General features: G+C 35.8%; 1 protein-coding gene across 1 annotated transcript in view; it reads left to right on the plus strand.

Annotated features, from left to right (window-relative positions):
- Positions 1-19,217, plus strand: part of LOC129903776 (indole-3-acetaldehyde oxidase) — a 45,984-nt gene extending 26,767 nt beyond the window's left edge. The window contains exons 3-6 of the mRNA XM_055979305.1: positions 17,433-17,528; positions 17,738-17,836; positions 18,002-18,190; positions 18,638-19,217. Coding sequence (XP_055835280.1) covers positions 17,439-17,528; positions 17,738-17,836; positions 18,002-18,190; positions 18,638-18,892 — 633 coding nt within the window. The 5' untranslated portion in view covers positions 17,433-17,438 and the 3' untranslated portion in view covers positions 18,893-19,217. The remainder of the gene's footprint in view (positions 1-17,432; positions 17,529-17,737; positions 17,837-18,001; positions 18,191-18,637) is intronic.
- The last annotated feature ends 6,911 nt before the right edge of the window (positions 19,218-26,128 follow it).

Below are 26,128 nucleotides of genomic sequence, written 5' to 3' on the forward strand. Positions count from 1 at the left end.
CAGTTCCAAGGGTGCCCAATGTTTGATTGTTGGTGCAAACATGAATTGACTGACGATACTGACTGCATATGCAATATATGGACGGGTCAATGAGAGGTAGTTCAATTTTCCAACTAATTTTATGTATCTTTCTAGATCATCAAAAGAATCACGTCATCCTTAGTAAGGCGAACATTAGGAACCATTGGTGTGCGACATGGTTTGGCTCCCAATTTTCCAGTTTCTACAAGTAGGCCAAGTATATACTTTCTTTGGGACAAGAAAATTTATTTCTTGTTTCTTGCTACTTCGACACCCAAGAAGTATTTCAGTTGCCTCAAGTCTTTGATATGAAACTTGGCATGTAAAAACTCTTTGAGAGAAGAAATTCCTGCATAATCATATCCTGCAATAACAATATTGTCAACCTAAACAACCAAAAGAATAATACCTACTATTGATTGTCTATAGAAAACTGAGTGATCACACTTTCTCTTCTTCAATCTAAATTCCTAAATTACATCGCTAAATTTTCCAAACCAAGCACGAGGACTTTGCTTTAAACCATATAGAGATTTTCTCGGATGACAAAATTTTCCATACCACTCTTGAGCAAAAAACCCAGGTGGTTGCTCCATATATACTTCTTCATTGAGATCAACATGAAGAAATGCATTTTTGATATCCAACCGATGTAAAGGTCAAGCTGAGAAGCTCCCAAGGAAATAAACGAGCGAGCAGAGGTGAGCTTGGCTACCGGGGAGAAGGTGTCAGAATAATCCACCCCATAAGCCTAATCATAGCCTTTAGCCACAAGTCTGGCCTTAAGTCTTGCAATAGAGCCATCAAGATTAACTTTGACTGCAAAGGTCCATTTGCATCCAACAACTTTCTTTCCTTTGGGTAATTCCACCAAATCCCAAGTGTGATTTTCATCTAAAGCATGTATCTCTCAAGCATTGCATCATGCCATCCAGGGTGGTTCAAAGCATCCTTCACTATTTGGGGATAAAGATAGAGTCTAGAGAGGCAATCATACAACTAGATGCAGCTGATAAGTGGTCATAAGAGACAATTAGCAATGGAACATGTGGATTTACATTGACATGTACCTTTTCAAAGAGCAATATGGAGGTCAGGATTTTCTGGAGGATCAAGTGGAGCAACATCTGATGATAAAGGGATTAATCATCGATTTCCCGCCTCCTCGAGTAAACTTGAACAATTGGTGGTCTTGCTCGCGTAGAAAAAATAGATACTGAAGGCACGATAGTGGATTGGTGCTCAATAAAAGAACTAGGAAAGGGAAGAACAACATCATCTGGCTTTTCTGTCACAACATGAGCAACCTAGTAGACTAACCACTCATTTTCCTCCTCCTGACTTGTAGAAATGGGAGGTGCATCGGAAAATGGTGTAGTCTCAGAAAATACCACATCAGTTGACACCAGATATTTGCCAAGCTCAGTAGATAACACTGATACACCTTTTGAATGTGAGAATAACCCAAGAAAACACACTTCAATGCCTTGGGGTCTAACTTAGTTACAGATGGTCAAACATCTCGAACATAACATGTGCTTCCAAATACCTTAAGTTCCACCGAAAATAATGACTTAGTTGGAAAAGAACACTATAAGTCACATTACCAGCAAGCACAGTCGATGGCATGCAATTTATCAGCAATTCCATTTTGGAACAAAAGTGCCCAAGTTGTCTCAAGTAAATGACTATTCTTCCTCTCAGCAATTCCATTTTGAGAAGGTGTATCAACACAGGAAGACTGATGGAGAATATCGTGTTGTCTCATGTAGGATCTAAATACTTCTGACATATATTCTTTATCATTATCGCTCCTTAGATTGCGAACTAAGGCATTTAATTGAGTTTTGACTTCAACACAAAAGGCAGAAAAGTGAGTAAACACTTTAGATCAACTCTTCATAAAGTAAATCCAAGTAATTCGAGAAAAATCATCTACAAAAGTGAAAAATATTTATGCCCTGTTTTAGAAACAACCTGACATGGTCCCCAGACATCAGAATGAACTAACTCAAAAGCTGACGCAACTCGATTATTAATCCTTGTACCTAATGAGATACGATTGTGTTTTGCAAATCGACATGACTCACAATCCAACGAAGAAATATCTGAAACTGAGGACAGAGATTCTTCAATAAAGGTAGAGAAGGATGTCCTAATCGACAATGTGCTTCAAATTGAGATACAACACTAGAGCAGGCAACAAACCGAGACTCTCATTCATCGAGGATGTAGAGATCATCATATTTTTATTTGAATTGGTACAAAACTATCCTCCATCCATCTTTTGTCCCCAAATACCCCTGATGTCAATCTTTTGGCTCAAAAACACTCTTATTTCTAATGACCACACTCATTAGGTGGATGGAAGGGCAGTATTGTACCAAATCTCATAGTTTAAGGGTACATTAGGCCCTTATCCGTTAAAATAATTTAAAATTACTTAATATATAAGTTCATTAGATTGACTTTATTCTGGGTTCCAAAGTAAAATCACCTTCCCCCTCCTTCACTTCCTCTCTCTTCCAATTTTTTCTTCTTAGAATATTGTCGACCACCACCACCACCACCACCACCCACCACCACCACCACCCCCATCACCACCAACACCCACCACCACCACCACCACCCACCACCCACCTACCACCCACCCATCTAACCACCCAACCACCCACACTACCCACACCACCACCACCCACACCACTACCACCACCACCACCACACCACCCACCACTACCACCACCACCACCACCACCACCACGACAACAACGACGATGACTACGACTACTACGACTACTACGACAACAATGATGATGACTACGACGACTACGACTACTACAACAACAACGACGATGACTACGACGACTACGACTACTATGACTACTACGACTATGACTACTACTACGACTACTACGAAGACTACGACCACTACTACCACTACTACCACTACTACTACTACCACCACTACTACCACTACTACTACTACTACCACTACTACCATCACCACCACCACGACTACGACAACTACGACTACTACTACGACTACTACGACTACGACGACTACGATGACTACGACCACTACTACCATTACTACCACTACTATCACTACTACTACTACTACCACTACTATCACTACTACTACTACTATCACCACTACCACTACGACTATGACCACTACTACTACTACCACTACTACCACTACTACCACTACTACCACTACTACCACTCCTACTACTACTACTACTACTACTACTACTACTACTATTACTACTACTACTACTACTACCACTACTACCACTACTATCACTACTACTACTACTACGACGACTACTACGACTACTACGACTACTACTACTACGACTACTACGACTACTACTACTACTACGACCACTACTACTACTACTACGACTACTACTACTACTACTACTACTACTACTACTACTACCACCACTACTACTACCATGACTACCATCATTGTTATCGTCATTATTGTTATCGTTATTATTGTTATCGTTATTATTATTAGTAGTAGTAGTAGTATTGTTATTATTATTATTATCTATTACTTTCTGTATTTTGATTAATCTATTTTATCTGTGTCGCTTCTGTTATTTGCTTTTCCATATCGCTTTGAACTTCTTAGCCTTATCTGACCTCTTTCTATGTTTTTATTGAGCTGAGGGTCTTTCAAAAATAGTCTTGGTAGGAGTAAGGTCTGCATATTACTATCATTATTATTATCATTATTGTTATCATTATTATTGTTATCGTTATTATTGTTATCGTTATTATTGTTATCGTTATTATTATTAGTAGTAGTAGTAGTATTGTTATTATTATTATTATCTATTATTTTCTGTACTTTGATTAATCTATTTTATCTGTGTCGCTTTTGTTATTTGCTTTTCCATATCGCTTTGAACTTCTTATCCTTATCTGACCTCTTTCTATGTTTTTATTGAGCCGAGGGTCTTTCGAAAATAGTCGTCATACCTTGGTAGGGGTAAGGTCTGCATATACTTTACCCTCCTAGAACCCACATTGTGGGATTTCACTGGGTTGTTGTTGTTATTATTATTATTATTATTATTATTATTATTATTGTTATTATTGTTATTAATATTGTTATTATTGTTATTATTATTATTATTATTATTATTATTATTATTATTATTACTATTACTACTACTACTACTACTACTATTATTAGCATTATTATTATTACTATTATATGTTAAACTTGCTTGTGTGATTTGAATATGTTCTTATTGTTAAATGCAATAACTAATATTATATAGATGTTTGAGTTTGGGTACCTCTAGTTAGAAATCAGTCATCATAGTGGCAGCTTTCCATTTTTTTTCCTTATATAAAAGAAATCAATATTTCTTTTTAGGCCAAGCTACTAGTAAAAAATATTTTTTCCAAAACATGTACTTATTTCATGCGTAAATCTTATATTTTAGTGTATTTTTTCGTATAAGACCACTAATTGGAGCTCATTTTTAGCATTAAATTAGTTGATTATTTAGATATCCTAATTTACCTTAGAAATGATTAGGTGGTGACTCCTTAAATTAAATAATTTAGGAATTATCAATATGTTGTACACCATTTGACCTCGAGTTAAAATGGGGTATAACAGTACTCTATAGATTGGCTGTGAGATTGGAATATCAAGTTCCCACTACCTCCCAATACCAGATGTGACCAACCAAAGTCAATTACGGACAATTTTCTGAGCTGGCCGACAACAGTGATTCGAAAAGAAAATAAAATAAAACAAAAAACTCGTCTCTAATACCATGTAAAATATAGAGAGAATGGAGCAATTTTCAATGTTGAATTAATCTAAAAAAGGAGAGCTATTTGTAGGTGGACAGATAATCTATCTAAGGAAAACAAAATCAGAAAATCCCTAAACATCTCTATCTACGATTGTGCTATGTATTCTATATGAAAATGTGTCTATGTACATTCTATACCACTTATGACCCTAATTCTCTTCCAATACACTTTCCACACTAATTGATCTTAACACCTATTTACAAATAGAAATCATTGAGTTTGTGCCTATACGCATGTGAAGAATGGTTCGTATCTTAGCGTAGCATTTTCAGGGTGTTGCACAAACTAAGTGAAACTTCTTTGCCCCATTCACCACTTTCCAAAGAAAATTTCTTTGCAACACCTCTCCAACTTCCCCATCACAATTGAAGGTGTGTTGAACAGGAGATATATTATGTAGGGATACTCGATAAAGTGCTCTTAATAAGCACTTTCTTGCCTCCTTCCTGCTAGCCTCTTCTCTACACTCTGAATAACCGAATTCCAAATACTAAGGTCCTTGTTCGATGCGCCTAGAGGCAATCCAAGGTAGTTAGCAGGGAGAACACCTACCCTACATTGCAAAACTTGCGCAAGAATGTCAACATTATGCATTGAGCTAATGGGTATGATATCGCATTTTTTGAGGTTAATTTTAAGCTTTACATCACGTGGAACCAAGTTACAACTTTCCCAAGGAATTCCAACAGGGTCCCTGTAATGACCCTCAAGGTCATTGTTTTGGAATTTTTGTAAAATGACCATTTTACCCATCCCTTTAGATGCCCCGAGTCGTTTCTAATAGTTATCGGGTGTTGATTTTTAGAAAATCCTATGAAAAGTTAAGTCCTTGGGAATTTTGAGTTTCATAAGCTTTTTTTTTATGGGAATAGACCCTACACGAGGCTCCCACCTCTCGTGCACAGTCAGGGGTTGAGCATCACCCCCAAGCCTTAACATAAAAATAAAACAGAAAAATACAAGGAGGGGGACATAAACCTTACCTCCGATCCTATGTTGGTTCATAAGTCGGCTAACCTATTAAGTTCGGCTAACTCATCCCCGTAGCAAAAGGAGTTATCTATAACTAGAAAGCAGTAAACCTATGAGAGGACTCCTCCTGATACAAGTCGACTAAGAAAGCATAAATGAGGGAGACTCTCCCCTTCCATGAGAAGACAAGAAAGTAACCTACACTAGTCTTATTCAACTATGCTACGTACCATACATAGCTAAATTGAAGAAGAACAAGTATATGAACCTTCTATCTCGCATGGGGTGAAGAAGTTCTTTTCATCTTTGCCCTTTCTCGTCTTGTCGTACCAAGTGAGTCCAGATGGAAGGATGCATCAACTTCAAGATCATGATTATAGCAGCTATGGAGTATGAAAAATGGAAATAAGTGTAACAGTCAGCAGCTTTGGAGCTGTATCAGTCAGCATCTTTGGAGTTGTTGTTGAGGATGATATGGTCCTGAATTGCTGTATGTAGCGGATGTAAGTGGTGCAGCTGTGGCTGAACTGCTGCTTGGAGATCCAACTGCAATCAAAAACTAATGAGGCACAAATGCTGAAGCAGTGCATCCACAATATTGGAGATGCAGCTGGGATGTCCAAGTGCTTGGCTGCATTTTGTGTCCCTAGATTGCATCTCAGCAAGTAAGTAGTAGCTTGCAGTAGCATTGTGCATGATCTTGAAGGCTTCCAGGTTGTTGTACTCCAGTGTTGCTGTGATTGTAGTAGCCAGCAGAAGACAGTTTGTAATGGAGCTCTAGTTGGTTTCTTTATTACTTGCATGCATTGTAGGAGGTATCCTGCAATAGAGAGCCCCATTAAGAGTTGTAATTCTGCTGATTCCTGCAAGTCTGCAATCTCCTTGGGTGCTGCATGTTGTTGGAGGTGTTGTGTAATGTGTCATGTATCCACAAATGTTACTTGATTTAATGTATCTCCAGCTACCTGCAAATGCATAAAACCAAGACAACCAAACAAAAAACCAATAGGCACAAACAGAAATGGAAATCCCCAAGTTGCTGTGGTTAAGGTATAGTTGTTGTGGATGGACCAATTGTTGAGACTGTAGCTCCTCATGTTCTTACTGGTGTTGAAGCAGTTGTACCTGCACAAAGAGACACACAACAGGGAACAAAAATATAGTACTGTTGTTGCTGCTGCTGTAGCCCATCTGTTGCAGGTATGTGTTGATGTTGCTTTATGTTCTAGTGAGTTGTTGTATGCTGGAGACCTTGTTCTTGGAAGTTTCATAAGCTTTAAGTACTAAAATGTGGTATTTGGGGTTAATTGGAGCTACGGGTCTCGGAATGGAATTCCGTCGATTCCAGCAGCTCCAAAATGTCGAAATAGGCTTAGGAGACTTTACGGAATCAGTTTTGGAGTTGTAACGAAGATTTGAGGCCTTGAGTTGAGAATTTGAGGAACTTTAAGCCAAGGTTTGACTTTGGTCAACTTTTGGAGTTCCGATGCTCGGAATGGAATTACGACGTCTCCGTTGGATTCAGGAGATGGTTTTTGGTCTAGAAGAAGTGTTGGTTGAATTTTTAGAGGTCCCGAGTCCATTTTGGTATTTTGAAGGCTTAAGTTAGTTTAGTTGCGACTTTTCGAGTTTTGGGTCAACGAAATCTCGGATTCAAATTCTGATGATTCCATCAGCTTTGAAATGACCAAATTAGTCTAGTAGCACTGTTGGAATGACTATTGAGGCAATTGATACGAGTTTGGGGCCATTTGGCGCTTTTGACTTTGAAACTTAGCCTTTAGTTGACTTTGGTCAACATTCTTGGAAAACGCGCTCGAATAAAAATTCTGACAGCGCGGTTAGTTCCGTAATGTTGATTTTGGTCTAGAACGACCCTTCGTTCGCTTTTTAAGGCTTCCGGACTAATATCGAGGCCTGTTGTGGAATATGACTTAAAATGGCTCTTGGGTGTGGGATCCACTTTTTATTAAAATGATCTCGTATGGAAATTCTGAATGCGCCATTGAGTCCGGAATGTCGAATTTAGTGGGTAGCATATTTGGTTTATTTTTATCGAATTCCGAACGAATTCCGAGCACCCCGTCGGAGAATTTGGAAAAATCCAAAATCAGCACAGCATAGCAGCAGTATAGCAAGGTATTTTGGGGGGTTTTCTCCAACTTTAAAACCCCATAACTTGAGTTATATAACTCCAAATTGGGTGATTCAAAAGACAAAATTGTGAGGTTTTTCGTGGAGAACGCATTGGAGAGATTGAAAACTGATTTGAAGCATTCGATTCAGGTAAAAAACGCGATTTCAATTGCAGCTGTGTCCGTTTTCGGATTTAGTTTTTGAAGAACTTTGAGTAATCGTTTCTTGACCTATATAAACCCGATTTTGGTGATTCAAGGGTCTATATTCAAGAGAATTTCGTGCGGAATCTTGTGGTAATCTCAGAAATGTGAGGAGAAGCTTCGTTCAAGGTAAAAATGCGTTTTAAGTTATTGATTTAGTCATTTTCGGAATGAAATTTTGTGGAATTTTGGAAAAGTGTATCTTGGTCAATATAACTCCGTTTTGAGTGATTCTTGAGGCTAGATTGTGAGGTTTTTCGCAATTAATGTCATGGTATAATTTGTTTTGATTGAAAGATTTTCGTTTTTGAGAAATCGACGTGTAAAGAGGCTGCCTTATATCGTTTTCTTAGTTTAAAAATATGGGAATTGATTTTTGATCGTCTTATGTAATTTCCCACCCCGAATTATGTTATAAATCTGATTTGTGTGCTTGGGGTGACGTTTAGAACCTGTTTTGAGGATCAAATCCGGAATTTCGTATGTGGGTCCCACAATTCCCGTTTTCGACCCCAAAATTGGTCTGTCTCCAAAAATTATGAAATTAGTGTCTAAACGACCGTATCGACGTTGTGGTTCTATTTTTGATAGCTTGGCAGCGTTCTGAGGCCGTTTGAAAGGGAAAAGCTCCAGCACAGTGATTTAGAGCCCGCGTGTTTGGCCTACAGGTAGGCTACGGGTTTACCTTTCTTTAGATTGAGAGGGAATGTGTGAAAGCATGTTGAAATAGTTGGAATTTGGGTTGGATAGTTTGATTGTATATCTTAGGTGTTAGAAATCCTGTTTTAGGCTTATTATCGGGTTTTCGGATATTTAGAAGCATGTGTATCTTGTCGTTATTTGTTAGTATTATAAGTAGAGTTGAATGAGCATGTTGTTGATACGGTGGGGTATGTTGGCCTTAGTATAGAATGTAAACTTGCTTAAGATGTCCCGACGTCGCTCTGGTAGACTTAGATCCTTGCAGAATAGTGTAGCGGGCTAGTGCCTAATAGTTTGGCCTTAGCTAGGCGTTACTCTTGCTCTTAAAAATACCATCATCCATAACTCGGTATAATTATGAATTTTGTGATACGTCGGCAACACTAGATTTCGTGATCATTGACTTGGGCTCCAGTTTTAGTTTTGGCGGCATATTGGTTGACTCATCGGGATGGAGATTCTCGGTACTATTATTGTTTAGTTGGAAAGGAGAATATTCGGCACCATAGGATAAAATATCTGTGAGCATCCGGGTACCCAGTCCCGGCCTCCATTCTGAATTATCGGGGAGCATCCGGGTACCCAGACCCGGCCTCCACCGACTTGCTAGTATGACGAGCATCCGGGTATCCAGTCCTGGCCTCGATCATATCGATGTGTTAAAGCGAGCATCATGGTACCAGTCTAGGCCTCGACCGCACCGATGTAATACGGCGAGCATTCGGGTACCCAGTCCCGGCCTCGACCGCACTTATGTATTATGCCAAGCATCCGGGTACCCAGTCCCGGCCTTGACCACTTTGAATATTCGGGTAAGCCTCTGGGTCCCAGTCCCAGCCTCGACCCCTAAGTCACCACTAGAGCGATTGACTCTTAGAGATTCTGGGTTTGGAAATGATATAGTACTTTGGCTCCTAACATCGCAGATTCTTGGTGCCTAGCCTTGGTAGTTGTAGCTATTCTGTGTACTCGGCGGGCTTATGGGGTTCGTCTGAGTTGTTATTTAACTTGCACACGAGTGTCCCGGTTGGGCTTATGGGGGCCCAATTGGGTATAGTTAGGTGTAGTTTTCATAGGTACTCTTTTCCCTTTTGATGCTTATATTGACTCCTATTTAGTCTATTATTCTTTTTCATATTGTCTTTACCTTTTCTGCTCAGTCGGCCTATGATGCCTAGCAGGTACCTGTTGTCTTGGTACTCATACTACACTCTGCATCTACTTTCGTGATGCAGGACCGAGCACCAGCTATCGCCATGGATAAATCGAGCCTGTTGCAGTCAACTTCGGAGACTAGGGTGAGTACTTGACGTTTTTAGATCATTCCTGTCTCCTTCAGCATAGATGGCCCATCTTTTGCCTTCTGAGACTAGCCAGTTGTTTTATATATTTTTGGTCCACTTTTGGGACTTGTACTCGTATTTTATTTTATAGCAGCTCTGTACTTGTGACTTCCAGGTTTTGGGAGGGATCTTTAGTTGTTTAAAACATGTTTTGGTTTACTTCCGCTTATTCATTCTGTTTACTTTTATAATTCGATGCTCTTATATAGTTTCTGCCCTCAAACACATTACTTGAGGTTCCGGGGTAACAGGTTGGCTTACCTACTAGAGGGTTATAGTAGGTGTCATCATGACCTACGAAATTGGGTCGTGACAGTCCCATATTCATCACAGAATACCAAAGTATCATCTCCAAATAATAGATGAGTAACCGCCAAGTTACCTACACTACTAACCGCAACCTTGAACCCCTTGATATGTACCACCTAAAACTGTTTTGTCTATTGTAGAAGTCGGATATATAGAGAGTGATGAAATCACAACTGCTATATCTAAATGTAGCTAATAAATAGTAAATGAGACAACAATAAAATTCCCAAGAATTTATGAGGTTCGGGAAAAGTTTAGTTTCTTTTGCTTAATCCTCGGACACAACCAACCAATATTTATTTCAATCCAAAAGAATACAAGTGAAATACTACAAGAGAGAAATAAGATCAAATGCCTTAGAAGGAGGTGTGTTACAAATGAACCAAGAGCTACCTATTTATAGGAATGAAATCTTCCTCCTCATGTCATCCATGACATTACTATGGGTTTAAATGACAAGGTTTATCTTGTGAAATCATTTAACGGTTTACCAATATTTCAACTACAAATTTTCTACATTGACTTTTTATACCAAAGAAAAATTATCTTCCTACCAAATCTTCACATTAATTCATCTAGAATCTTGTCAAATTCAACAAATCTCCACCTTGGAAAGATTCTCCATTTTCAACTCTCTCAACAACTTTTGATTGTGTCTTCAACTTCAATCTTCAATATTCAACAATGTTGATCAATTTCAAACAATGTTGAAGCTTGATCGCAGGTACCACTTTTGTCAGCATATCGGCAGGGTTATCTGTAGTCCAAATTTTCTGCACTATGACTCCACCTTCTTCTATGATTTCTTGTACAAAATGATATCGGACATCAATGTGCTTCATCCTTGCATGATAAACTTGGTTCTTTGCTAAATGAATAGAACTTTGACTATCACAAAATATTGTGATACCTTCTTGTTCAATACCAAGCTCTCTAAGAAACCCTTGAAGCCAAATCGCCTCCTTTGCAGCCTCTATAATCTCCATGTACTCTGCCTCAGTTGTAGACAAAGCAACTATTGATTGCAAAGTAGACTTCCAACTAACTAGTGCATTTGCAATAGTGAAAGCATAGCCAATAGTTGATTCTTCATTTGTCTAAATCACCAGCATGATCTGAGTCACAATATCCAATAAGATATTGAGTATTTTCTTGCTCGAAAACTAAACCAACATCTATAGTATTATGAATATACTGTAGAATCCATTTTACAGCTTGCCAATGTTCCTTTCCAAGATTATGCATATACCTTCTTACAACTCCCATGACATGTGAAATGTATGGTCTTGTGCAAACCATTGCATACATCAAGCTGCCAACAACATTCACATATGGTACTCTTGACATATACTCTTGTTCAGCTTCAGTTTTTGGCGACATAGCATTACTAAGCTTAAAGTGAGAAGCAAGCAGAATGCTAACCGACTTCATTTTGTCATTCATACCAAATTGGTTTAGTACCTTCTTCAAGTATTCCTTTTGAGATAAAAATAGTTACTTTGAATGTCTATCTCTTTTAATCTTCACGCCAAGAATTTTCTTCGCCTCATCCAAATCCTTCATCTCGAACTCCTTTCTTAGTTGAGTTTTCAGATTCTCAATTTCCTTTTGAATTTTAGAAGCTATCAACATATCATTAACATACAGGAGGAGATATATAAAGGTTCCATCTTCAAACTTGCGCAAAAACACACAATGATCGTATTTGCTTCTTCTGTACTTTTGCTGCAACATAAACTTGTCAAATCATTTGTACCATTGCCTAGATGATTGATCCATACAATGATTTTTCAAGTTTGCACACCATATTTTCTTTTCCATCAATTTTGAATCCTTCTGGCTGAGTCTTGTAGATTTCCTCTTCCAAGTCTCCATGTAAAAATGTAGTTTTTACATCCAACTGAACTAGTTCCAAATTCAACTGTGCTACCAAAGCCAACAAAACTCTAATGGAGGAGTGTTTCATGACTGGAGAAAATACTTCATTATAATTAATTTCCTCATTTTGAGCATATCCTTTGGCCACCAATATTGCTTTATAGCAAATGATCTTGGGCGCATCTATGAGCCCATATGTCGTGTTTGCCCATATTTGTTAGGCGTTTTGGAGAAGATGTTGGAGCTAAATGGTGTGTTTTGAATGAAATACAAATCAAGTGTGAACTAAGGTATGTGTTTAAGTAAATGCAGGAAGTTTGGAGAAGCACACAAAATAAGGGAGAAAATTAGCATGTAGGCGGGAATGTAGCGTGTCGCGCCGGAGACAAAACTTCAGAGGCTCATTCCAGACACTATAGTGGTGCGCCGTACTAGGAGGAAAACCACAAATTCCTTGGTAACGGCACCAAAAACTTATTGTGGATACAATTACACACGCAAGTGTACGTAGTCTCTTAAGTAGTAAAGTGGCTCTTTCAAGCTAGATATCGAACCCATAAGAACCTTAATTAGATGAATTATTTCTTTCCAGCGAACTACTCTAATTGCGATTGTGTGATGGATTTGAGATAATTTGTTAATGGTTTTGGATGTAAGAAAATTTTCTACAAATAAAAATAATGCAGTAGTTACATATATTAATCAGATTACAAGAAATTCCAGGGCTATAGCATAACGTGAAGTCAAGCTTACTATTCTTTGATTTTAGTTTCCGATGGGTTATTTAATTACTGATCAAAAAGGGTTATTAATCCAATCATGGTCTCCTGGCCTATAATTGCCTATCTTTATCGTCAACCTAACTGCATTGTTGAGCAGGGATAGATATGAAATTATAAACACACATTTAAACTATCATCATTTTTCATAACCAAACGAGGTATATAGGTATATGTCACGAGCATCCTATATACGAATCATCCTAGGTGATTCTAGTATGAACACATTCCTTCCATTCTTTGATCTATCTACTTGTCCTCTTCTGAATCCAAGATAGACAACACATATATTCTAATGCCGGCCAAACATTAAAATCATAACCACAAGAATGCAAGAGTAATTAAAATTAATAACCCATCATCAACCAAGCTCAAATAATATTATACCATGACTTCATAGCTATAGCCCTAAATTTTGGGTGCTTAGCTACTCATTTTAAATTAATAAAAACAAGTGCTTAACTTCATACATATTAATGAGAAAAAGAAAAGAAGAAGAAAATGAACCTAAAAATGCTTATGAACTTCTTGTTCACTTCTTTTTCAGATCCAGAACGCGACTGCCCTCATCACTAGACCTAAAAATTTATTAAAATGCCCTCCTTCAATTATTGTCGGACCTAGAATAATAAAGAAATAAAAAGTCTTTTTGGGCTGCAGTGGCATGGCGTGGCATGCCAATATCGCGCTACGAAAATGTCTTTATAGTTTGTATGCTGGCGCGGCGCGCCAGCATTGTGCCTGCAGAGACTTTGTTATTTTCCTCCTGGTGCGGCGCGCTACTATAGCATCTGGAATGTGCCTCTGAAGTTTTGGCTCCGCGCCTGCAGGCTAATTTTCTCCCTTATTTCTTGTGCTTCTCCAAACTTCCTACATTTACTTAAACACATACCTTAGTTCGCACTTGATTTGTATATTTATTCAAAACACACCATTTAGATCCAACATTTTCTCCAAAATGCCTAACAAATATGGGCAAACATGGCATATGGGCTCATAGATGCACCCAAGAGCATTTGCTACAAAGCAATATTGGTAGCCAAAGGATATGCTCAAAATGAGGAAATTGATTATATGCGGTAAGAGGATTATTGTTTGCGGTATAAATAACTCCACATTCTCCTTCTTGTAAATTAATAAACCAGTCCTGATTGGGTCACATATAATAACTATAAGCTGAGTCCATCAACCATACATCAGATGATTTGTATGGATCCGTTGTAACCATCGAGAAATCAAAGTCATCACAATTAGCTACATTTGAATCCATGACGGCCTTCCCATTGTTTGGTTTGGTATTGCTTTTCAACTTTGGACAGTCTTTCTTCCAATTCCCCTTTTCTCGGCAAAAGGCACATTCATCTTTGCTGGGTCCGGATCTTGACTTGGATCTTTTTTTCTTCGTTCTCGTCTGAATTTTAGAACGACCTCTCACGAACAGTGCTTCTCCTTCTCCATTTTTTTGTTTATCTCTCTTTCTTTGTTCAGAACTATACAAGGCAGAACAAACTTTTTTGAGAGAAAATTCATCATTCCCATGAAGTAGAGTAGTTTCAAGGTGCTAGAACTCATCGGGAAGTGAACTTAACAACATTAAGGCCATATCTCTATCAGTAAAAGTTACATCCATAGTTTGCAAATCTATTGCCAACTTATTAAAGCTGGTGATATGATCATGTATTGTGCTACCGGGGATATATGTGAAGCGTAACAGTCTTTTTTTCATGTGAAGTTTATTTGACTGTTTTTCTTCAAGAATTTCTCCTCTAGTGCATTCCACAATTTACTTCCAGAAGTTTCCTTTGTGTATGGATACTTTTGTTCTCTTGCAAGGTAAGATCGAATGGTAGCGCAAGCAACACGATTGATAATCTTCCAATCTTCTTCTCCTACACCGTCTGGCTTTTTTTCTTCTATGGAAATGTCTATCCCTTGTTGAAAAAGACATCAAGGACCTCGCCCTGCCACATTCCGAAATGTTCTGACCCAATCAAAAATTTCAACTGCAAATTTTGCATTTGACACAATTCTTGTCATAAGAGAAGATGCCAACAATGACGTATTATTGACATTTGATGTGGACTCATCATTTTTCTTATCTCCCATTTTTGCTACAAATACTAGTTATTAGCTAACAATTGCAAAAGGCCAAAATAAATCTTTTCTGATGTGGAAGTTCAGACTGTGCTGCAACCACAGAGCATACTTAGATAAAATCTTGACTCTGATACCAATTATTGCGGAAGACGGATATATAGAGAGTGATGAAATTACAACTACTATATCTAAATGTAGCTAATAATTAGTAAATGAGACAACAATAAAAAGAACACCAGAAATTTACGAGGTTGGGCAAAAGTTTAGTTTCTTTTGCTTAATCCTCGGACACAACCAACCAATATTTTATTTTACTTCAAAAGAATACAAGTGAAATACTACAAGAGAGAAAGAAGATCAAATGCCTTAGAAGATGAGAAGGCAAGTGAGAGGTGTGTTACAGATGAACCAAGAGCTACATATTTATAGGAATGAAATCTTCCTCTTGATGTCATCCATGACATCACTATGGGTTAAAATGTCAAGGTTTATCTTTTGAAACCATTTAATGATTTACCATTATTTCACCTACAAATTTCCTACATTGACTTTTTATACCAAAGAAGAATTATTTTTCTACCAGATATTCACATTAATTCATCTAGAATCTTGTCAAATTCAAAACTGGGGAGGTGCAAGGATCTTATATCACCAAAGCTAATAGAGCGTGTGTCGAGTTTACTGTCGATGGAGATGGACTTTGTCAGAAATGAGAATGTTCATACATTTGAAAGCCTCAACTTATTCTATGATAACGTTGTAGCTGAAATTGGAGAATATACATTGCCTAGTATCATGGATAAGTTGACAGTGTCGTCGAGCTTTTTCCAACGAAGCAAGATGATAGGACAGTTCAATCAGAAAAACATATTGAAGAAAAGGGGTATTTCTCGAGTGCCAATTGTGCTTGAAGTTATGCAACAACAAATCCTAGGAAAAGTCAGTATTCTGAAAGACGATTTGATTGTTGTAGAGGTTGGAGGGGTTGAAATTGGCCAAGAACCTAGAAAGCTGCTCTTTTTTCCCTGTCCCGTGGTTTGATACCGTCTAGCCTCTAGCCCCAGGTACCTGTAATTATGATCTATTTGCCAGAACTTTGATGTTGGATGATTTCGACCAGGAGCGAAAGATTCAATCTCAACATTTGGTGCTTCCGATCCAACGAGTGGAATACTTGGAGCGAGTAGTAAGAAGGATAAGAAACTTGAGAGGATCGACATCCCGAACCGAGGTGGCTCTAAACTCAGGTTGTTGACCAAATTGGCATTCCTTCAACTGTATATTCTTCAAGCTTAGCACATTCCTGAAGAAAATACCGAAGATGTTCCCAGGGAGTTTTTGGGGAATCTGCTCCCATGCTGCAAACAGTCAAATCTAAACTGAACCCTGTCGCTCTTCTTTCTTTCCTCGCAAGCAGGAAGCATGGACAAAGGTTAGACAGATGACTGCCTATGCTCTTAGCTTAATTGAAAGTAGTTGGGCCGAAGAACTTGTGGAAAAAGTACGAGTCATACAAGCAGACACCTTAAGCTTAGTGCAAGGCGGTTAACGGGTGGAAGCACTACATCGGAATCAAGCTGTGCAGCTGTTAGACTTTGCTGTAATGTCTTGGTTGAAAGACTGACCCCTCTGAAGAAACAGTTGCAGGAAAAAATTGGTTCTGTTGATTGGACAAGGCTGATTCGCCAGGTTTGTTTTCCCACTATATGACCACCACCTTCATGTTTTATGACCATTCAACTCTGCGAGTCACACTGTAATGGCCAGTCACTTCCGCTGAAATTGTATACTTTGAGATGTTCTTTTTGCAGGAAATGCCTTGCAATCAATGATTGCCTTGTTCTTTACATATTACGGCGTCCAAACAGAAATCATGATACTGAAGAGGCTAAATTTTAATTAGTCACAAAGATAAAATACTGGAAACTGGAACTTACTAGTTGAATCAGTTCCACCTGTCCTTATGAAACTTTTAGTGTTGAATTCAATTTGAAATGATTCACTTATAGGGAACTAATTGAATGTATGTAGTTTGGAATAACAAGTGAACTAATCGCGTGCATGTAGCTTGGGAACCTTTTGTTCTTTTTCGTGTGTTAAATATCTGATTTTGCTGTTCCCTCCCCACAACCCTTCTTTTGCAGGCACAAATGCAATCAGTAAACTTAGCAGCAAATTCTTATTATGTGCCAGAATCCGATTCCAGGTTTTACTTGAACTTTGGTGCCGCTGTCAGTGAGGTAAATTTGTTCTTTCTCACTTCTTCTGGTTCCTTCATCCATGTCTTGGTAACATTTCTGCTTCAGTCTGCTTCAAGGATAATCAATTTTCAATATATATGAGTGCACGACACTCAGCAGGGAACTCTGATTGAGGAACATTCTGCAGCCAATATATCTTCTGCAGCCACCTTCATTTAGCTAAGTAGCAATGACGCTTTTTTTTGCAGGTGGAGATTGATGTTCTGACCGGAGAGACTGCCATTTTGCAGTTGGATATTATTTATGACTGTGGGCAGAGCTTGAATCCAGCTGTTGATTTGGGACAGGTTCTTCCCTTTGTCGTAGATTTTAGATTTTGTAATTAGAATTTGCTTATACGATTGAGAGATGCATCATGAACTTGAACTATTATTCAAACTTTAGAACTATCTGATTCTTGATCACAGTATTGTTCTAAATTGTGGCTATTGTTTTTCTTTTCCTTGCTGCAGATTAAAGGGGCTTTCGTACAAGGAATCGGATTTTTCATGCTCAAAGAATATCTTACAAACGAAGATGGGTTAATGGTCTCAAATAGCACTTGGACATACAAGATCCCGACAATTGACACCATAACTCAGAATTTCAATGTTCCTGTGGTAAACAGTGGACATCACAAAAAACGTGTTCTCTCGTCTAAAGTTATTATTCTTTCTTCATTTCTTTTCCCTCCCCTTCTGCCAAACAAATTCTCCAAGTTCTTAGCTTGTTCGCTTATAATACGAACATCATGAGAGGTTTTTGAACTCATTCTTCACTCAGCTTAGTGGGAAATGCTGCAAATATGTTTCAAGTGATTCTTAAAAACCAGGAAAAGAAATAGAGGATGAAATTTCTCCAATGTATGAACCATTCAATCTCACTTTGGATCGACATGGTATATGTATATTCATTCATAGACAGTGGCAGATGTAGCGTACAATCTATGAGTTCATCGGATCCCAGTAACTTTTGTCCAGACCCTTATATATAGAGTAAAAAATCCACCAAATATCGATAAATAGTTGACAGTGAATGCAGTTATTATTGTATACTAAGTTGAGCCATGGTAGGAACACATAAACTTCAAATCCTGAATCTGCCTCTATTCATACAAGTTGTTGAATCTTAACTTGATTACTCTTTTGGCAGGATCTGGTGAACCGCCTTTGCTTCTAGCTGCTTCGGTCCATTGTGCAACAAGAGCAGCCGTTAAAGCAGCACGTGAACAGCTCAAACTATGGGGCAAGCTCGACGGGTCTGTTTCAGAATTCCATCTGGATGTCCCCGCCATATTACCCGTTGTAAAGACACAGTGTGGCCTGGATTATGTGGAGAAATACTTGGAAAGTTTGCTGTCTTAGAAATCTAACTAAAAGTGCTTCAACATGTCTCAAATGATATGAAATATGTTGCTTGGACTCTCAAAAATGTTGCCTCTGCCGTGTTGGTTCCTCAAAAAATGCACTACTTTTGGACGCCGGCACCCGGGTATAGACATTTAATACTTGTTTTTCCTTAAATCTTCTTAAAGCATTTGAACTGTTCTGTTTATAGAAAATGTGTGATCTAAAGGTTCTTTGTAATTCTGTCAATATCAGTGTAAATTTAGATTGTACAACAATAAAAATGATATTGTATTGAACTGAATGATTAATGGAGAAACAAAGAGGATTGTGATGCAAGTGAAGAACCTACATTTGGCTACGTTTTTTTGTTCTTTTTGGTGTGTGTGTGTGAAGATAAGTAATTTTCTGTTCATTCTCTTTTGAATGCTGCTATTTTGTGTGTTAGCATTCTCTCTCTTTTTCTCTATAATAACCTTCTCAAATATATTCTTGATATGTGAAACGCCAATATTCATATTATCTATCTATCTATCTACACTACTTTAAAAGCACTAAGTCTCTAACTTGAATGTTAAATTACTATAATACCCTCAATTAAAAACACTCAATTTAATATATTTTATATTTATATAGTATTAAAAGCAGACAAATATTTTCACATGGAAGAATTGTGACTTTTCCAAAAGGTAGTTATTTTTCCGATCTGTTGTGACTTTTTCAAAGAGTTGTAACTTTTCTGATAAGGCACAATATGTTCATACTATCATTTATTGGCTATAAATAGGGGAATTTCCTCTCATTTTTAAACTACAAATTTTCTATTCTTCTTCTTAAAAAACTCAAGAGTAATTTGCAGTTATTAATTGAGTTCAAAGTTCAACAAAATTTGACGTACTACAATACTACTGAAGTAAATCGTTCCTGCGAAGATATATTTCATAACCTAAAGTACTTGAGGGAAATAATTTCTTAGTGAATTCAGTGAGTTTGAATTTTCATTGTTTCATCTTGGTTTTTATTATTGTTGTTCGCTATATCAATTTATCAAATTCTTGAGCTAGATTTTATCATTCTAATTTTATATTATATTTTTTTATTTTTAATTTGCATTGGTTACATTCTAACTTTATAAGGTCTGTGAACCTCACTTGTAGGATTACACTGGGATGCTATTGTTGTTATTGTGATTCAATTTAAGGAAAAAAATAAAAAAAAAAATAGGCCTTTTGATAAAGTTTGACTTTAGACCTCCAATCTTGTTGAAATAGCCTTGGCAAAAAGGAGGGGGGCTTTAATTTTACTACACAATATATGAAAATATCACAAATTGTCATGCCTCAAGAGGATATCCTAGGTGTGGCCGGCACTCTGAACCATTGATGGCCCCAAGTGAACTACTTGGTCCGATCACTCATTCAATCACTTAGCGGAAGACTTAAAATAACTCAAAGAAGACACTCAAGTGGGCCAACAAATCAGTACTCAATGAAGGAATAGTTTTAAATAAATAATTTTAAAAGTCAACTCAATCTCATAAATAATAGTTTAAAAAAAAGACTCAAAAGGGACATCAACTCCAACCTACTCAGTTTATGTCTATGAAGCCTCTATCAACCATCAAGAAGGTGCCAAGACAAGTCCACGGCTACCTCAAAAGAACTACTCATAAACAATAAACGAAATAAATATAAATTCCTCCGGAAGCAAGGAGGTCTCACCATTATCAGGAAGAAAATGGATATTCAATGAAGCGTCTGTTGATAATCTCTAACACCTATATTTGCATCATAAAATGATGCGAGCCAAAAGGCGTCAGTACATGGAATGTTAGAGTATGTAAAATAGCTGAAAGGAAACAAGATCAACAATACCCCACATCATGCAACTCAACTCTGAAATCAACTCAACTTAATAAGCATGCAAGTTTAAAAATAAACTATGCTTTGAAAATAGACTCAATAATATGCAACTAAACCAAATCAAACCATTCATTTTAGAGAGTTTTCCTAACCGACAACCATTACTTATGAGCTAGTGATGATACAACGCTTTGCACTGTCGTTGCCATAGCCATCCAATACCTTGACAGAGTAAGGGACGATCAACCTTACTAGATCCACAATCAATCAAAGTCCTCTTTTGGGGATTAGAGAGGCATAGCCTCTATCCTACGCTGACTACGTAGTTTATGGAATTTGAGTTGTTATTTACTCTTACACAAATTGGTGCTCAATACTACTCCCAAAAGACTCAATGTGCTCATATGCTCAACCAGATCAAATTATTCAAATCATCTCATCTAGTCTCAATAGACCTTTCAAAACTTAATGCCATCTCAAACCATCATGCTCTTTCATTCAAAATATACTTTTAAAAATCATCCACATCATAGCAAAACTCTTTCTCAAATCATTTAACTCAATATTCAAATTCATTTAAACTCAATTCTCATGCTCTTTCAGAACTCAATTAAATATGCATGGACTCAATTTCAAATTATACTTCGTTTAATGCATGAAAATCATTCTCACCAACTCAAAATAAATGCATTTTAATATAATGATCATCAATTCAACTAGGGTTCATGTGAATGAAAGCATGAACAACAATTCAAGAACTCAAAATGTGGGAATCATCACAATATACTCATGTATATAAAGAACTAAATGATGAATTACATAGATAACTCACGAACTCAATTTATCGGGATTGAAACTCAAACTCAAACTCAATCTTAACTGAATGAAGATGTAGGGTGCGAAGACGAACTCAGTCCAACTTGTGATTAGCCTTACATACCTGAAATGAATATTATCTCACTGAAAATCAAAAGACCTCGCCTGAAAACCTTGAACCCTAGCTCTTCTTTCCTCTCTAATCTCTCATCTCAAAAGTTCTATGTTCTAATGAGAGGAAAAATCCCTTTTGGGTGTGATAATGGATTGATTTTTGGTCCCTAAAAGTGTAGGATTCAGTTGGGAATAGGTGGGAAAAGACTGGAATGCCCTTCATTAAAATTGGGTGAGGCAGCTTCACGAAAGGCCCTTCACGGGCCGTATAGATCTTCACGAACTGTGAAGGCGTCCGTGAAGGAGTACTAAAAAAGAGTTCTTGTAGGTTCAGGTCCACGGAACACTTTCATGGCTCGTGGAGGGTTCGTGAATGGTAAGGGAGACTTGAATCGGGGGGGGGGGGGGGGGTGTTCACGGATGAACTCAACGACTTGTGGTAACTAACACGGTCCTTGGATGGGTCCGTAGACCCTCCCTGGGGAAAGTTCCAACTGGGCCTCAACTCCACGACTCCCTTCCTTACTCGTGGTGCCTACCACGGTCCGTGAAAGGTCTCGTGAAATTCCTATTTATAATAGTAAGAAATCAAATTAAACTAGGACTAGAAAACTTATTCCTATATAAACTAGGACAAACAAATCATAACTAGATATGAATTAAATAAATAACAAATAATAAATCCTAAACAATTTAGGAATCCTTCTCCAACTTTGAATTATTATTCCAACAATATACATACAACGTAGATGACCAGAAACTAATTCAGATAAAAGGAGTTGAAGGCAGCTTTTGTGATAAATAAATTAACATGAAATAAAAAAATAAATTCAAATACTCTAGAAAAAGGAAGACTTTTTTTTAAAAAAAAAAATATTCATCCCACGTTTTTACTGAATAAAGATTTTCAGTCCAATAATTGAGCTTATGATCACAACCAATAATTCCATGAGCTGTGATGCGAAATGAAAACTCACACGATAAGGAGGTGTGGTGGTTGAGACGTGATTCCTTCATTTTTAATCAGCTATTTTAGCTTTAAAATTTTAAAATTGAATTTTTTTCATGAAAAGTATTTTTCAGTTATTTAAATTAATTCGATCAATAATATTGAATTTCATAAAAAGGTGTGGTGGGTGAGATGTGATTCCTTCATTTTTATGATCTTTCGATTGGAGTGACTTTGTAGGATATAAAATTTAAATAGAGGCTTTATTGATATAAAAATATATTAAAGTGATTTTTCTACATAAAAATCAAAGGTCCCTAGGCAAGAAGTGAAAAAATTTACATTGAAATTGATATTAAATGTTCTATCAAATGACAGTTGGAAACTCAAATGGAAGAACATTGAATAAACAATGGAAGATGAAAAATATTCAAATGAATTGAAAAGATTGCAGTAATTTACAGATTGTATAATTGTATTTTTGCATTTAAATGTTCTTAAAATAATGCTTTACTAAAGAACAAAATAATCGTTCAATTTTTGAAAGTTTTATAAGATGTGTGCGCTATATAAGCAAAACATTTTATTCTAAAAATATTTGTATATAATCTAAACAAATATTATAGGAGGTGGAGGTGAAGATAGGGGTTGGTGCCTAGTGGAGATGGGGCTCTGAGAGTGGGAATAGAGATGACACAACTAATGTAAAATATTATTTATGAAATTGATTTCTCTCGAAAGCAATGGCGAAATCAAAAATTTTCTTCACGACGTTTAAATATTTAATATGTATGTATAAAAAGTATTTTTTTTACCTATATATACAGTACAATAATCTCTATATAAGATATAATCTTCCATTGAAGGATGTTTAATTGACCACCCTTTGTTCTATGTAGCTCCGCCAATGCTCGAAAGTCATTTTCTCATTTTTAAGAAATTTGTTTTTGTAAAGAAAAATTTTTTTGAAAAGAATTGGTCAATCGAATATTAAAATATTTTTCGTTATACTAAACAAACTCATAACCTTATAATTTTTCACTTTCTTACCTTTTAATTTATAATATGGTACTAATGATATGATAGAGATTCTTCAACTTATAACATGGTAGAATGAATGAAGGAGACGATAAGCAATTCATATCCAACCCCACCCCCATGTGAAAATTGTCCCAAATATTCAAAACTTTAATGATCAAATTTATTTAAAAAAATAAAAAATTAGAGACGAATAAAATTTTGTAGTTAGACAATAAAAATTTCACACTAATTTCATTTAGCTATAGACTAGCGACGAATTATATCAAAAATCAGTTACCTAAGAGCTATTTATTGATGATTTAACTAAGGACTACTAATAAATTTTGTAACTAATTCCCATATTTTCTAGTAGTATTGGGAGTTTAATGAAGTCTGAGGAAATCTATTGCAAGTTTAGTGCATTTCAATTTGTTTATCTTACTTTACTCTATCATCCATTTTAAAAATTACATCTTTTTCATGATATATTGTTACATTATAATGATAGAAAAATAGGTTGAATATTTTATTATTTTAATTTATGAGTAAAAAAATTCGTATGTTTATGAAGAGAAAATAATATTTTGTAATAACCTGTAAGAAAATGACCCAACAAATATCTTTTATGTTTTATTTATACCAATGCCCTATGAATATGACCAATATACTAAGATAATTTTTATAATAATAACAATAACTTTTTCAATAAAATTAACATATAGAATTTTTTTTTATTTAAACCTACTTTTCGCTCGAAATAATTTTTCACTGTAAAATTCTAATTAATAGAGTTCCTATCTAAAAATATACTGAATATCTTTCCAACACGCAAGGTTTTGACATTCAAATAAAATAAAATGGCTCATGAAAGCACATGTTAGGTACAAAGAAGATTTCAATTTTAATTATCTATAAATGGAGAAAAAGAAGTGTGAAATTAATTACCTTTTATGTTATGATAAGTCCTATAACCTAATATATAATTATGATTATGATTATGACGTGAGTGGTTTAAATAATTGATCAAATCTTTCTCAATCATCATGATTAGAGTAAAATAATTGAGCTTCCCCTTTATAATGTAGCATAAAGCTTTTGTGTTAAAAAGCCAAGTTTAAATATAAACGTGCAGCTATATGTTTTACTGTTTTTTCTAACAAAATAACTTTAAAAATTTTATAATGGATCATCGATTTTCTATTTAATTAGATAAACGTAAAAAAGAAAAAAGAAATAAATAGAAAAAATGAAGAAAATAATCAGAGCAAGGGCAAAGTTGTCCATTTACCCCAATTTTTATTTCCATGATATGTTGTTATATTATAATGATAAAAAAAATAGTTTGATTATTTTATTCTTTTAATTTATGAGTAAAACTTTTCGTATGTTTATCAAGAGAAAATAATATTTTCTAATCACCCATAAAAAAATGACCCATCAAATATCTTTTATGTTTTATTTTATACCAATGTCCTATGAATTTGACTAATATACTAAGATAATTTTTATAATAATAACAATAACTTTTTCAATAAAATTAACATATAGATTTTATTTAAGCCTACTTTTCGCTGGAAATAATTTTTCACTATAAATTCAAATTAATAGAGTTCCTATCTAAGGTGCTATTTGGCCCCAAATTTCCAAATATTCTTGACAAGTTACTCTTACGTGAAATTTTGGTGAAGTTTCACCATGCGTTTGACCACAATTTTTTTAAAATTTTAGTGAAGTTTCAAAAAATATTATTCTGTACCTGTAAGTTCTAAAAATTATTTAAAATATCCATAAGTTTGTGTTATCATTTTATAATGAACATGTTCCGTTAAAAAAAATTATAACATAATTGATAACAATCAACAACAACAAAATAACAATATGTGCAAGAGTTATACATTAATCGAATTAAAAATAAATTGTTCTTTTTTTCCAATCTTGTCATTCAAAATATTCTTTTCCGGAGAAGGTAATAACAAACTATTCTTTTATAAAATCTTTCCACATTGTATGAACAATCTCTTTCCGAAAAACTTTTATTTCTAGATCATATGACCGAGAAGATGAAGAAATGAAATAAGTTGGTAGATAAATATTTAGTTGGAACTAGTGGATACGTGCGTTGCACATGTGTCCCATATAATTCTTTATAGATTTGTTAGAACGATTAAGATTCTATAAAAATACATGTATAATAAGTAATAAAATGCAACAATTACAAATTAATCTTTAAAAGTTTGGTAAGAAACACCCAATGAGTAGCGTATTTTAATGTTTAGATTTAAAAAATTAAGGAACCAACTGTAAATTTTAAACTTTGGCAAGTAATTAGCAAATTTTCAATAAAGTCACAAATGGTTAATTCGAGCTCATATAAAAATACATACTTGCTACAAATAGATATTCATAGAAAATTAAATTAAAGAAGTCTAACAGAGATAAAATACAAAAATAAATAGAGAAAAAAAACATACAATACACATCCTTCTTACGACT

Source organism: Solanum dulcamara, chromosome 9 (genome assembly GCF_947179165.1).
Source record: "Solanum dulcamara chromosome 9, daSolDulc1.2, whole genome shotgun sequence".
Taxonomy (NCBI): domain Eukaryota; kingdom Viridiplantae; phylum Streptophyta; class Magnoliopsida; order Solanales; family Solanaceae; genus Solanum; species Solanum dulcamara.